The following is a 16,061-nucleotide window of genomic DNA, read 5'->3' on the forward strand; positions in this document are numbered from 1 at the left end:
ACTGCCAGGGATGTTGAGTGCAAGTACTTGGTCCCCTCTAAGAGGTATGAGTTTCTGTTCCTCACCCGCAACCATGCTCTCTGGTGGTGTCGGCAGTTAATGAGAAAGAGAGATGGGCAGCAGGGGCGGGCCTGTAAATCCAAATAGTTGAAAAGGATGGACCTTTTCAGAAGGAAGGTTTAAACAACTGGTGGCCTGCAGCTGAGGATAGCTAACCAGCAAGCTATCCTCAATAGATATAACTTCAATTCATGGTACTCTGTGTTGAAGTTTAACAAGCTACTTCCACCAGTCGATTTCTTGGCCATTATTGATGAAGGGAAGACAGTGGCGCGGACCTCTTTGCAGGCTTCATTAGCCTCGGTTGCCAGCCTCAATCGCAGCAGCAGTGCCCATATCCTCCTTGCTGAAGCAGAATTTTTATAGTTACGGACAGGAATGGCAGGGGGAAACCATCCAATCCCCCTTCTGGACAGGGCCAAGGCCTGACCAAACCTTGGTCGGGCTCTAAGCAGGCCTTTTGAAGGTGCGCCCGAGGATGGTGTACTTGCCGCAACAGCTGATCCTTCCCCTTCGTTTTATGAATCATCTATCCCACTTCTACCATGCTTGGTCCCAAATAACATTGGACTGCTGGGTTTTTCGCTTGGTAGAAGTGGGATATTCTCTCCAATTCTGCTCCCCCTTCTCACGAGCAACTACTTATCCAGGAGGTTTAGGCTCTTCACCATAGGAGTTGTGGAGGAGGTTCCTTAGGAGCTAAGGGGCAAGGGATTCTATTCCTGCTATTTCCTAATTCCCAAAGCAAAGTGGGGTCTCAGACCCATTCTAGACCTGCAAGGACCCAACAAATTCATGGTGAAGATGGAAGTTTCGCATGGTCTCCCTGAGCACAATTATTCCTTCCGTGGATCCAGGAGTCTGGTATGCCACCATTGACATGAAGGACGTATACTTTCACATAGCCATTCGGCTTGCACGCAGAGGATTCCTGTGGTTTGTGTTCGACCACAAACCTTATCAGTTCATGGTCCTCCCATATGGTCTATCGACAGCCCCCCAAGTGTTCACCAAGTGCATGTCTGTCGTAGCAGCCTTCCTCCAGAGGAGGCAGGTGTATACCCTTACCTAGACAACTGGCTGTTCAGGGGGCGCACCAGGGAGCAGGTGGAATTTCAGGTCTGTTTAGTCAGGTCCACTTTCGAAAGACGAGGCCTCCTCCTCAACGTGAACAAGTCAACCTTATCACTGACCCAAAGAATAGAGTTCATTGGAGTGGTGCTGGACTCGGTACAGTCAAGGGTGTTTTTATCAGAAACCCAATTCCAAGTCATGTCAAATATTATTCAGGGCCTCAGGCGGTACCTGACCACTACTGCAAGGGGATGCCTGCGTCTCCTGGGCCACATGGCAGACTGCATTTGTGTGGTCTGGCATGCCAGACTGAGGCTCAGACCCTTGCAAGCATGGCTTGCATCTGCCTACTGCCTGGGGAGCAACAGCCTGGACTCAGTGGTGAAGGTGCCAGAATGCATTCTCAACCCTCGGACGATGTGTGAAGGGATGTGCTGGCCGCCATTTCCTGCGGTTCCCATTGGCTGGGAACGGCAAACCACAGCCACTGGGAGCTGCAGGGGGCCGTGCCTGCCGACGGTCAACGTAAACAAAATGTCTCATGGCCCGCCAGCGGATTACCCTGATGGGCCATGTACCGAAGGTTGCAGACTCCTGGTTTAAGGAATAGATGTTATGATGCAAAGTAAATTTGAGGGATGTGTGTTTCATTTAAACAAACCTTTGATATTTTTCCAGATGGGAGCGCATTTCAACCACTCTGGAAGGAATAAGTGTACAGGGTGAGACTACCCTGAAATGGTCTCTCTGTCCCTAAAGAGGTTTTTTTTTTTTTTTTCGTTTAGTTTTTTTAAATAATTCAGTGTCACTTAACTTGAAATCTGCACTCAGGACTTCCTTCAATACCTCAAAGTACAATTCATCTCTGCAAAGTTACATTGTTTGAATATCATTGTGAGGCTACATATTTGTCTCAGTGACTAAAATGATATGCTGCTTGTAAATAGTACTTTCAGTGTGCTATGGAAGTTTGTAATGAAAATATATCTGCATTGTGGAAGTAGCTGGGGAAAGGGTGAAGGCTTTGACAAATGGAGGAGGAATTTGGGACTCTTGGTATGTGGAAAATAGTGGGAGACTCTGATTTTGAGAAAAGCATTTTGCTGTAGCAGAAGCATCCAGCTAATCAGCAGTGAAGTAGTTAATATTGAGATTTAAAGTGTCGCTAGGTTGCAGCGTTACTACTGCATTAAAATGAATGGACATACTTCAGTTTAGTGTTGTTTGCAGATTTAAGCAGACATCACTGCATCTGTATACATATGGTTCAGATTTATAAGGTTTTCATCACAGTCACGAGGTAAATACTTTGAGGGTCTTTTTAATGAAAGCTTAAATTCTGGAGCACAATGGTATGGAAAGAGTGGGATTCAGCTGCAAATACCAAGGAACTGTGGTACGCACATGCTATTTATTATAGGAGGCACAGGTTATGATGCCTATAGTTAGTGTCACCTGACACTTTCTATTAATAGACCCTGTTTTCAGTTACATATAACTCTGCCAAAACTTAACCATTTCAGCTGAAATTTTCCATGCTGGGTGGCTGTTACAGGCTGATTTTATTTATTTATTTTATTTTCAAATTTCAGGAGAAAGTTCATTTGTTTTTTAGAATGAGGTTGGGGAAAAATATGCATTTCTTAAAATGGGCAAAACAATGTGTAACTTTTCTGTTGAGACTCTCTAGCGCCTTCATGCTTGGAAGCAGCGGGTTGCCTTTTTATCAGCTTTGTGCTTCTTGCCATCTCTGAAAATCTCTGCCCAAATTTGGTCAAATTAATAGCCTCTGAATATATTACATATGTTTAGAAGAGATTTACTGGCCAAGCCAAATGAAGCCTAACTCTCAACTTTGTGGCATTTCTGTTTGTGTGTAACGTAATAAATTTTGAAGACCGTGGATCAATTGCAAAACTTCAGGGAACGTTCTAGGCATCAGTGGAAATAACTCTATTGAGTTTGGTAACCATTAGAAATCGGAACAGCCTGATATCCGCACATTGCCAATTTGGTGCTTCAGGTAGAGAAGCATTTTGACATCAGAGGTAATTCAGTCAGTTCTCTCTCTCTCTCTCTCTCTACTTAATTTGCATACTTCAATTCAGTTGATTGAAATAAGTCAGCAAATGAAACTGCAGTTCATGACTAAGGTGGTTTGACAGAGTGAGAGGTGCTTGATTCAGGCAAGTTTTACCTTTGCCCAGTCAGAATTGTTTTTGTTAATCTAAACAGCACCCATATAGTGCTTTAGACAGTCCTCTGCTTGCAGCTCCAAATGGGCGCTGCCCTGAGGAGAGACGAGCAATGTTTAAGGTTACTGGAGGATTTGGCTGAATTACCTCTCATGTCATGATGCTACTACTCAGGCTTCTCAGCCTATGGCACCCAGTGGGCACTGACAAGGGGAAGTGGTTGTTGATGTGAAACTGCTAAAGCAACAAAGGGAGTGGGGAGCAATTTAGATGACTTAACAATACAATTTAGGTTTAGTGGCAATATCCTATACAATTGTTATAGGTTCAGGCGTAGACTGCATTCCTGTCCCTCCTACCATATGCTAGCTCAGCTCACATAAGCAATGAAGTACGTAACCCTCCAGTTAGAACTTGACGGCAGGGCGGATTTGATTTAAATCATGATTTAAATAGTCTTCTTGACTAGTGATTTAATCATGGATTTCTACATAAAAGTACATTCTTGTTGGTTGTTATAACCTTAATACGTATTCTTCACAACTCAGAGATGTAGGTTTCATTTTTAGAAGGTACACACCATATATTTTTTTAAGCGTTTTATTTTGAAAACTTTTCAGATTAATTTTACAGCTATATCAGAAAATGATTGTTTGGTTATTTCATTTACCAAGGTAACTGAAGCAGATATTTATGAAGTCATTGGGAGGTGATTAACTTATTGAAATGGAGACAGTTCATTAATATTTGGAGGATTTTCTTGCCATGCTGTATTGGGAGAATGTCACCAGACAGACATTTAGATTGTTTTGTTTAACTAAACCAACAACGTTATGTATTCTGGATTTTTTTCTTCAACAGCAAACATAATATTATAACACAACAAGCATATGAATTTTTGAATTCAGTTAAACATTCACGTTTTTTAAAATCAGGTTTGTTTTCATTAAAATTGTTAACTAAAATAGTTTAAATGAAATATTTAAAAAAAAACCAAAAATTAGACTGTCAGCCAGATCAACATGAGAAACTTAAAATATTGGCTTCTGCAGCTAGCTCAGTCGTCCTCACCTTCATTTTCCTGTTTGTTCATAATATGGAAAAGAAAAATGAGCTTTCCTGCTTTTTCAGGTCCCAACGATTTCTCAATTTGGAATGAATTAGTCCAAAGAGAGAAAATAGTTTTTCTACACTGGCAGAAGAAGCTACTGCTGTTAAAAGTGAGACTATCACTTCAACAGTCTCTGAATCCAAGTGCTTAAGTGACTTCCACCAGTTTACTGGTGTGACTTTCTTTAAAACATCAGCAGCAAACATATTTCTTGAATGGTTCACCCTTAGCTCTGAAGTTTATTATAGTTGGGATTATGGAGGGCTGATTGCTGGATGTCCATGTCATCGCCAACTCCTCTTCTTCAGCAGTTAAGGTTTGAGTATTGAGAATATGTGCAAGAAAATGAGCTGAAGATAGTGTTTGTCCCATTTGTTTTTTTTAATGCTTGTAATTTAACTCTGTCATTCCATATTTCTCTTTTTAAGATCTCCCTCAGTTCCTTCCAAATTTCAACAGCAATAAAACGGCTATTTCCCTGCGTTTTGTTCAAGGCTACAGAAATAGGCTTGAGGGTACTCAGCATGTGTTCAACATTTCTCTTAAGCCCAATGTTGAGAACTTTGGCTGTTTTTTCATGGTTTTGTTCACAAACTGTCATCAGATTAGGCCACTTCTTGATATAGTGCTCAAAATAGTCCACTACTGAGTTCCATCACATGTCTTGTGGGAGAGCTAGCTTGGTTCCTCCCACTTTTTTCAGAGCAGCTGCTGCAAAGTGGTTGTTCTGGAAGTATTTTGCAATTTCAACAACATTAGCCTTTATTTCTGGAACACTTAAGTCTTTGGCTAGGAGGTGCATCAAATGAATACTGCAACTGTATGTTAGCTTGGGACTCTCTTCTAATTTCTTCTCATCTTGAATACATTTGCAGCACTGTCTGTGACCAAGCTGCGTACTAGACATTTGAATTTTTTTTCAGTTGTTTGTTATAGCTTTTACTGCTGCTAACTTGTAAGTATTCTGCTGTGTGCATTTCCTGATGTATCAGTTCTTTCTGTAAGGAAGACACAAGCACATACAACAGGATCATTGTGGACATTGCTCCACCCATCAAGACTCAGATTAACAATTTTACCCTCTCAACCTTTTGCACACTGCTCAATTTCTCTTTCATGCACTTTATCCAGCAATTTGCCTGAGACATCTGTTTTGTTGGGTGGACTGTATCCTGGTCTTAATGACTGAACCATGTTAATGAAGTGTGGGTTCTCAATCATATGGAAAGGAGAGTTTCTTGCATAAACAAAACAGGCAATTTTTTCATCAATTGTCTCTTTTTGTAATTTGCTGGTTCTTATCACAAACTTATCTATGGTTGTTTCTGGATGATGGTTTTTTTTCTTCTTTTTGCTACGGGTGATACACTGTAGCTATGTGACTGAAACACTATCATTGGCAGATAACTCTGAAACTATAGAAAATGATGATGATCTTGAAGGCGGATAGTCTTCAGAATCCTGTATGTTGAGGATGGATTCTGCTAAACAAAACAAGTCAGTGTAGTTATTTAATTATTATTACCATACTACTCATTTAGTATTATTCGTTGCATTCACTGACACTCAGTACTACTTTAAAGGTGAAATTGTAAAAGGAAGATCTGTCTATTTCAGCTAGTTATTTTTTATCACAACTGCATCTAAAATGATAGTACTGTAGAGTAACAACTATATTTTTTTTGCTCAAACGTGAGAATTCAAGAATAGTCCAGAAGAAAGACAGGCAGTCCTTAAGAAAGAAGTATGAAATAAAAAAGTTTACAATCCTGAAGATCCTGCATGTTCAGATATGTTCCTTTCATCATCTTCAACGCAGTTTCCTCCTGAGAAGGAAACTTCTCATGATGTTTCATTTGGGCAACCAGGCCTTGCATTTCTTTGTTGCACTGTTTGCATTTTGCACGCATGCCTGTCTTACCCACAGGTAGAGGAACTAAACTGGGTCTCTTTTATGGCCTGCTGCCATTATAGGTTTTCCCTTCTAGTGAGAGAATGGTATGATAGATCTGAAATCTGTGAAGGCTACACTCAGAAAGACCTCAAGACTTCTGGAATACGTTGGTCAAACAGTTTCGCTTTTGTTTCTCCTGCTTGTCCCTCCCTCCTCACATTTATCTCCAGACTTCTTCTCCTTGTCCAGATCTATTCCGCCGCCAACAATCTTCTATTCATTGAACTTTTTCAGACTTTGCACTTTTAGAGAGAGGTAAGGGATTGACTCTGTATACACATTTGCAGAGGGACAATAGGGTTGACGCCTGTTATTTCTCACCTCTCTCTATTTATTAATTATTTTAAAACATTTTTGCCGTTAACAAGCATGTTCTCTCTGGAGACACAAATCCACAGTTTGAGAACTGCAAAACTAAGCATCTCTGATTGTATCTTCTAGACTGAGCACTGAATCCTGTTGGGTAGATAGAAAGATTAACCTATACAGAAGCCACTGGGACTCCATAAGATTGGGTCCCTAATCCATGAACTATTGGAACTCATTTACAAAACTTTACTTAAACATTACATGAATATATTGTCTCATACTATAGAATTAGAGTTTATAATCCCTACTCCATGATGAGATAGTTTTAATTAAGATACATTATAGCTATCTTTAGATAGGTTTTTTCCTCAAAAATCTGTGTTTTTTTTAAATAAAATCATTGATTTTTATGCACCCTGCTTGACAGCTACATTCTCCAGAGATTCCATCTGCTTTGGGAATTCTCCAGCATAGGGCTGCAGGGACCGAGCAGGACTTTCCCTAGAATTGCTGCTTCTGGCAGCGAGGTGCTACTGTGGTGCTGGGCACTGAAACTGAGAGCAGAGAGAAAAGGAGTACTTGTGGCACCTTTAGAGACTAACGCATTTATTTGAGCATAAGCTTTCGTGAGCTACAGCTCACTTCATCGGATGCATGAAGAGCAGAGAGACTGTCTTGTGCTTTCATTGCTTGTGCTACTGATTCTCAGGCAGTGGTGAGGAGGAAGGGGTCTCCTCTGGAATGGGGTTGTGGAGCTGGGCCCTGGGGATGACAGTAGAGGAGACCGGGACAAGAGGGAGAAGGTATAGGACTGGAACTTGGGCAGGAGGTATGGGAGGAACAGGACTAGGATGTGTGTCTGCAGAGTGGTAGGTTAGTACTGGGACAGCTTGGAGGGATCAGGATTGGGGGATAGGGCAAGAGGGTCAAATTTTTTTTAAACCATTAGAGTACACTTTCCATCAGAAATCTTGAATTCGATTATGGATTTTGAATCTAATCATTCCTCTGCTATCAGCAAATAGCTGTGAAACCTGTTGGCAAAGTGTCTCATCTCCCATTAGTGGCTGGATTAGAGAAGATGACAACCTACTACTCCTGTTAGTTACTCTGTTAGCTCAAATAGCAGAGGTTTGTTATGGATCTACAGGTTCTAACCCTGCTGATAGAACTTGTTTTCTTTAGTTTGCTTTTTTTTTAAACCTAGAAAACTGCGTCCAAAAAAGTACATTAAAATAATGTTAATGTTGTAAATGCAGGCACTCAGGGGTTTGGAAATAAGGTTGTCCTTGCAAACTAAATTTTCACCTTTGTGTGAATGCGTCTTAATACAGTTTTTAATTACACAGTGTCATTATGTTTTTTCCCTCAGGACTTCTGCGTGCACACTGCATTCTGGCTCTTACCTCTTCTTGCAGGTAGCATTTCTACTGCTTTCTAATATGCTACTTGCTGAATGTTTTACACTGAAGATCATAGTGCCTGCAGTAGCATGAGACAGTAGGAGGTATATATTTTATCATGCCTTCTAACTGATATTTAATATAAACTAAGCTAATTTATAACATGAGGATTGTAACGTTAGTCCTCATTTTACACATGGGAAAACTGAAGCATAGAAAGTGACTTGCCTTCGGTCATACCGATTGTGACCTAGCTGGAATAGAACCCAGGTCTTAAGACGTCCAGTCCATTAGGCCTAAAACCAGATTTTTGGGTGCAATCCTGAGGGAACTAAAACAGAAAGAGCATGACAGATAATCTGTATCTTAGATATTTTATTGTAAAAGAAAATGTTGTCCCAGAGAGTACAATAAATCTTTCAGCCTTGTAACTTGTAATACGTTGCCCTATATCTACATTATTGTATGTTACGTACATATCTCAGCATTGTACTGAGGGCAAATAAGGTAAAATAAAGTTTGGTCATAGTTGATGGTTTGACAAGTTATAAATAGGGTTTGTTTTCCTTATTCCTTTATAGGCAGAAATCTCAAATTAGTTTATAGCTCATATGGAGGTACTAATCAGATGACAGCTTAAGATGTATTCTTGTGCTACTTTCTCTAGAAAGTGTTAGTGAAATATTAGGCTGAGAAATCTAGTACTATTTAGAATATAAAAACTGAACAGAGTTCTATAGTGTACTTGATTGATGAAAAGTAAAAATAAAACGGGGAAATATTAAAGATTGTATACCAAGATAGGATGTATTCAGTAGTACCGCACAACTCTGCTCTGTGGTGCAGTATTTAAATAACTGCAACAAGCTTTTTTCTTACCAGCGTTCTGGATTTTTAAATTAATACCATTAAAATGTAAACGTATTTTTCTTTCACTGGAAGGAGCAATGTGTACTGAATTCTTGAAGCAATTATCTTTCGTGGAACTAAACTGTCTAGATTGTTTAACTCAGTGGCTCTCATCCTTTCCAAACTACTGTACCCCTTTCAGGAATCTGATTTGTCTTTTGTACCCTAAGTTTCACTCACTTAAAAACTACTTGCTTTATAAATCAGACCTAAAAATAAGTGTCACGGCATGATATTACTGAAAAAGTGCTTACTTTCTCATTTTTATCATATAATTGTAAAATAAATCAATTGGAATATAAATATTGTACTTACATTTCAGTGTATAGTTTATATAGAGTGGAATAAACAAGTCATTGTTTATATGAAATTTTAGTTTGTACTGACTTTGCTAGTGCTTGCTGTGTAGCCTTTTGTGAAACTAAGCAAATATCTAGATGAGTTGATGTACTCCCTGGGAAGACCTCTGCGTCCCCCCAGGGGTATGCGTGCCCCTGGTTGAGAACTGGCTTAACGGTTTTGAGTTTATGTACTTTTAGGGGTGCTTATGAACAGAATCCCCCCCAACCCCCCTGAGGGCTTAGGTAATTCAGCATTAGTGACCTTTATAAACACCTGAGAGAGAGAACTTTACTGAGAAATAGGTTCATCATAGTCTGCAGTCAGTTCTTCCCAAATGACCTGGCCTCCTTTACAAGAGGCAGTTAGCTTACATGTACCTGTTACTGGAGTATGAAGCTATTTTGTATAACTTTTTAAGAATCTGGAATCTAGCAGGACTGTGTGCAGACTGGATCACATTCACTTAAGGATAGTCAGGGTGCTGTTTGAAATTTTGTAAACATTTCTTCACTATTTAGTGTAGACCTTTATTTTCCAAAACACAGGTCTGTCTTGGAATTTACATGGGAACAGGATTGCAGGTGCTATGTGCTGAACTCATCGGTCCTAGAGTTAAGATTAACAGTGGGGGTGGAACACAACTTTTTCCTGTCTTAAATACATTTCCCTTTATTGCTCTTCAGGATTCTATCCCTATGTCCATTATCAGAAAATGTAACCAGCCATTGTATTACCTGATTTTGCTCCGGTTCGCTTCTGTCTGGCATATTTATTTTGCACTATAGTAACGGTGCATGGTATTTTGCACTGTGCATCCTATAATCTTATATGTTGCATATGTTTCTTTCCTTTATTATAACTTTCAGGCTATTGCATGTTAAGGTTGAGAAGAGCAGTCTGTTCTGAAGCCACGTCTTTCAGTTCAGCTTACAACTATGCAAAGTTTCAGAGTAGCAGCCGTGTTAGTCTGTATCCGCAAAAAGAAAAGGAGTACTTGTGGCACCTTAGACTAACAAATTTTTTGAGCACAAGGTTTCATGAGCTCCATCCGATGAAGTGAGCTGTAGCTCACGAAAGCTTATAGTCAAATAAATTTGTTAATCTCTAAGGTACCACAAGTACTCCTTTCCTTTTAACTATGCAAAGCTTTCCTTTTTGGACTAAAACTTTGGTGGCTAACAATAGAGGCAATGCTGACATTCAATGATAAAAATCACTTTTAAAAATGAATACGGTGATAAGAGGCCCTACGATAGAGGAAGGAGAAATAAAAAAGAGGAAAAGATAAAAATTAATTTTACTAAATTTGTCTCTTGATAGTCTGGACATTAAGCCCTTGCTAATACCCAAGTTTTCCTTTCTAGAGCAAGTGACAGGAATAGTATAGAGAAAATCCAACCAAATCACCTGAGGTGCTGCTGAAGTCAATAAATACTTATTTTTTTTAATTTAGGGAAAAACCTGTAGTAACTGTCTCCAGTTTTCTTTGATGGAACTCATTCTAGCATGTTGAGATTTAACATGAACATGCAAACACATTATTTAGATTTTAATACATGTCCATGTAGATTCTTACAATCTGTGTGCAGTGAGCATTTCTATGAAGCCTTTAAAATAATAAAAGATAGTTTAAAAAAAATCTCAAGTTGTCTTGCCTGATCAACTGCAGGTGCTTTTTCTTTTCCTATAGACTTATAGTAACTATAGCACACTTCTAATCCTGCTTTAGTATTCATAGTACAAAGGAGACTCCTATAAAGAACGCATCTTGTCTTTGAAAATCCCACCCCCACCAAAAAGAAGGCTGAAGTCTGTACAGTACTCAAACATAAAGCTATCTTCCCTCTTACAGCCTTCAGTTTCTTGATGTCTTCAGCTTGTCCTTTAAAATAAGTAACAAAACCAGCATAACTTTAACAGTTGCTCAATTTCTTCAAACTTAACCAGTTGTTTGTTTTGTGTTTTGAAGAACCAGTTTCTTGAATCCGTTAAGAACTATAATAGGCAGTAAAGTCATCTTAAACCCATCTGCACCTGGGAAGTAAATGACAAGTGTCTTCATCCAGTCTCTTATTATAGATAATCATGCTGGTTACACATTCCTGTGAAGCTAAGAAAAACAATCTCTGATAAGACTTTCAAAGTATATTTAAGCTATCCTGATTCTTGCCATATATGGCACAATAAACTGACCAAATTTGGTCAAATATTTTAAGCCAGTTAGTCATATGTCTTTAAATGTGCTCCATGTGTAAGCTTTTGATTCTCTTAGCAACAATATTTTTATGGGTATGTGGTGGCAGTTTCTCTTATGTATACTTTAAAAATGTGCAAGAGGATTGTTCTGTGTACAGTTAGTGTCGCAAACAAAAGGACTGTTATTTTGCTGTGCAGAACGAATACACTTCAAATACTTTTTTTTTCCAGATAATGCTTTTGAAAGAGAGGTTGCCACATCTATTAAGTGCAATACCCAATTATTGCAACATTGAAAGCTGCGTAGTTAAAATCAGTCAGGAAATGCAAAGGTTAAGTTCCAAAACAAATGTTAATTTAACCAGGTTATTTATCCTGTACACCGTACAGCAGGGGCAGTCAGGTTTTTTTTTTTTTGGTCCAGGTCCAGGTTTCTTGGGGAAGATCTAATCAAGGTCCAGACTCCAGAGAAGAAAATAATAAAAAAAGTAAATAAAAAGATTTCAGTGTCCGTTGAAAAGCATCTGGTGGTCCGGATTTGCCCCCAGTCCTCCTATTGACTACCCCTGCCATACGGTATACTCTTGAACTTGATGATTGGCATTAGTCTATGAATTTTTAACCAGAAAAACAGGAATGGAAAATATTGCATATGTGCATTGTAGCCAAGTTAACTTTACTGTTTATACTCAATTTTTGTTTTTATTTTTCAGTGAAATATAACATAGTTGCATTAACAAATTATTGCATTTAATTTCCTTTTTCTTTGAATGATAATATCTGCCATGTACAAAGAAGGGGGAAGGGATTTTTGGAGTAATATTAAATCATTACGTTTCAGTATTATTATGGCAAATTTGTAGAAAAGTATATCAAATTGAAAGTATATGATAAATGTACACTTCATTTGCATTGTATCTGAAGAATAATACTTCTGAGGGGTTTAGGACCTCTTCAATAAAGGTGCTTCTTTCAATCTCGTAGCTTGTTGGAGTGGGAGAGAGGCATATTGTGGTATAATTTAGTAGTTAAACTCTGAGGAAAGGTCCTGTGCATCTGGCTGCTTGAGTCCTTGCTGTCCTGAATCAAAAAGGGCCTTCTCTCTGCATTCTGCTTCGCCCTTTTAAGGGCAGCAGTATGGAAGTTGGCAGGGAAACCTACTGTACACCCCCTTGTGAGAAAAAATACTCTAACAGGGAGGAGGAAAGCAGAACAGCAGGTGGTCAAGTTGAGGAACTAGAAAATGCCTGTTCTTGTGTATTTATGCAGCACCAACAAAGGTGAACGTGGTAATTCATGCAGCTGTATAACATGCAGAATACACAGGGCTATGTCCCTAGGAAACGCATGGATTATCTCTCTCAGTACACTGAAACTGCTACTCAGGCATGTGCCTTTTTAAAGGTACAAATTCGTAGATAGCCAAAGGGTATATAGTAGCTCAGGGGTGGGCAAACTACGCCCTGTGGGCCGGATTCGGGCCACTAGCCATTTTAATCTGGCCCTTGAGCTACCGCTGGGGGGCAGGTTCTGGGGCTTACCCTGTTCCGGTGCTCCAGCCAGGGAGCAGGGTTGGGGGCTGCTCTGCATGGCTCCTGGAATTAGTGGCTTGTTCCCCCTCTGGCGCCTACACGTAGGGGCAGCCAGGGGGCTCCGCTCCACATGCTACCCCTGTCCCAAGGGCTGCCCCCGCAGCTCCCATTGGGTGGGAACCACTGCCAATGGGAGCTGCAGGGGCGATGCCTGTGGATGGGGCAGCACGCAGCAGAGCCAAGTGGCCGCGCCTTTGCGTAGAAGCCGGAGGGTGGACATGCCGCTGCTTCCAGGAGCCACCTGAGGTAAGCACTGTATGATGGTCCCATATGCAATATTAAATGGAGCCATATGGTAATCAGGTTCCCCAGCATAGGTATAGTTGTAAAGAAAGCTTTATAGGAAAGGCCTACTTAATTTTCAGTGTTGCGGATCCCACAATATTAGGTTTCCACCACAATTTTCATTTTTAATTAGCTTACTTTGTACAGTCCATAATTTTGCATACATTTTGAGTATACCATTAGTACTGTACTGCACTAATATTCAGTGCCTGTAAAATGTAAAAGATAAATGTGACTGGACTTGATTTCTACAGCAGTTGGTTAAGACTTTTAGTCTTCTGAATTTTATATTGTACTGGTCACTTTTTTAATGAATGTAATATAGCTGCAGCAAAATATCTGGTCGTTTAAAAAAAAAAATTAGACAGCATAACATAGAGGGTAGCCTCATAGTAGAGTGTTTATGTTGTTGCAGCAAATTTTTCTTAAACAAATAGGTCTAGTCTGGCTTTTCCAAATTCCTGCTGTTAATAAAGGTCCATTACAATATTGCTTCTCCGCGATTTTCCACACCTTGTGCACAACTCTGCCACAATTATTTGAAGATCATCCCGTGATTCAAGTAGGGCCTTATTTATAATAAAAGATAGGCCTTAGGTAGAACAGATCCATTTGAGGACTTGGTAGGTATTTGTTTTAGCTTTGTTGAGCAGTTTTTCCTGTTTTTTTAATTTTGTTTTGTTTGTTTGGGAATTTTCTTTTTGATGATAAAGAACTAAAACTTAACTGTTTTTTTCTGAAGGTTTTTCCAAGAAAAAAAATTAATTTGAAGTGAGACTTTAATGTGAATTTTTTAATGTTTCTTTCTTTTTCTTTCTTTCTAGGCTTGCATAGATGATAACGTAGATATGGTGAAATTTCTGGTGGAAAATGGAGCAAACATTAATCAACCAGATAATGAAGGCTGGATACCTCTACATGCGGCTTCATCCTGTGGATATCTTGATATAGCAGAGTAAGGACTCTTTCTCCTATATTAAAAACATTTGTGTATATATATTACTGTTTTGCTGATAGTCTGTCAGGAGCAGATGGCATTCATAAACAAGTGTTTTTAACTTTAAGTTGTGGAGCTATCTGAGACATTTTGTATATTATACTTTGTAGCTGTCTATTCTTTTACGTATATGCCTATTGGACATCTTAAAGTTGCTTATTTTCCTTTTTAGGCTCCTTAACCAATCACAGTTTTCATAGGGCCCATCCACATAAGTCACAACAGTCAAGTGACAGTTTCAAAACTATTTTCCCTGTAGTACAGTTGGGACTTAATATTTTTTTATTTGTATCCCATAAGCAGGTTGAAGCCATGTCTAAGGTTAGAACCAGTTCATAATAGGTCCCATACTTTGGTTGTATTAGCAATTTTGATGCTTTAATTTTTCAGTCATGTGATTGTGTAACTTCCTCTCCTGGTTCTTCTGGTGGTGTAAATTAGAAATGGCATCATAGAACAGACTTTTAGCGTCAGAGTTAAAGGTCAGTTATGGACATAGTCAGACACCCACAGAGTCCAGGAAGAGCCTTTTTCTTCAAAAAGGCTGCTGAGTGCTTCTGAAGATGACAAGGTAGACAACCTTTTGACAGGACTTTTGAGAGCTTTAGTTTAGTCCACCTGCCACAGTTACATGTTCAGGGTTCTTATACTCCATTTGCTGACTGCCTAGATAATTTTTCTCAGGCTTAGTACCATATAACATAAGACAGATGGGTTCTGGAAACAATCACCACTGGTTACATCGGTGGTGGGCAACCTGTGGACTGCATGCGGCCCATCAGAGTAAACTGATTGCACGCTGTGAGACATTTTGTGGATGTTGACTGTCCACAGGCACGGCCCCAGGGGCTGTGATTCGCCGTTCCCTGCCAATGGGAGGCAGCGGCCCACAGCGACGTCTGCAAAATGTCTCATAGCCCACAATCACCCTGATGGGGCACATGCAGCCCACCACTGGGTTATCTGATAGAGTTGCCCTCTCTTCCTCTTCGCTTCTCTCTTCAGGGACCCCTCTCGTGAGCAGATGCTCAGACAAGAAGTAGACTCCCTGTTCTGTGTGGGAGCCATAGAACTGGTACCTCTTCAGCGTAGAAGAGTATTTTACCCAAGATATTTCCTCATCCCCAAAAGGGAAGGAGGCCAGAGGCCCATGCTAGATCTCAACTGAACATCTTCATCTGTGGTTCAGACGGTAGATGTTTAGCGAGGACTTCAATAATCTCCTCACTAAACAGGGGCCTCTGCTTTATAGCTCTCAATTTGAGACTTATTTCCAAATAGATATATCCACCCTGCACGTAGGATATTCCAGAGATTTACCGTGGGCCCAAGCCATTACCAATACAGAATGCTCCCCTTCATTTCTCAACAGCACCAAAAGTATTTACAAAGGTGTTACTTGTAGTAGCAGCTCACCTGTGTTGTCAGGGTTCTTCTACTTAGATGACTGCCCACAGAGAAATCCTATTAGGAAGTACAGAGCCTTATCGTAGGGTTATTTGCCCACCTCCGTGAACATGTGGCACAGGGTACTTGGACCCACCAAGAATCCCACTTGCACATAAACCTTCTGAAGCTGTTCGCAGTGCACAAATCCTGCAAACAATTCCTCCTCTTTAGTTGGGCCCCTCAAA

The 16,061-nt window shown here is 39.9% G+C and overlaps 1 protein-coding gene across 7 annotated transcripts in view; it reads left to right on the top strand.

Moving 5' to 3' along the window:
• Positions 1-16,061, top strand: part of PPP1R12A (protein phosphatase 1 regulatory subunit 12A) — a 221,793-nt gene that overhangs the window by 60,198 nt on the left and 145,534 nt on the right. For all 7 annotated transcript variants that reach the window (XM_073327675.1, XM_073327673.1, XM_073327672.1 and 4 more), the window contains one exon: positions 14,255-14,385. In XM_073327675.1, the coding sequence (XP_073183776.1) occupies positions 14,255-14,385 (131 nt within the window). The remainder of the gene's footprint in view (positions 1-14,254; positions 14,386-16,061) is intronic.

The sequence above is a fragment of the Lepidochelys kempii genome, chromosome 1 (genome assembly GCF_965140265.1).
Source record: "Lepidochelys kempii isolate rLepKem1 chromosome 1, rLepKem1.hap2, whole genome shotgun sequence".
Lineage (NCBI taxonomy): Eukaryota > Metazoa > Chordata > Testudines > Cheloniidae > Lepidochelys > Lepidochelys kempii.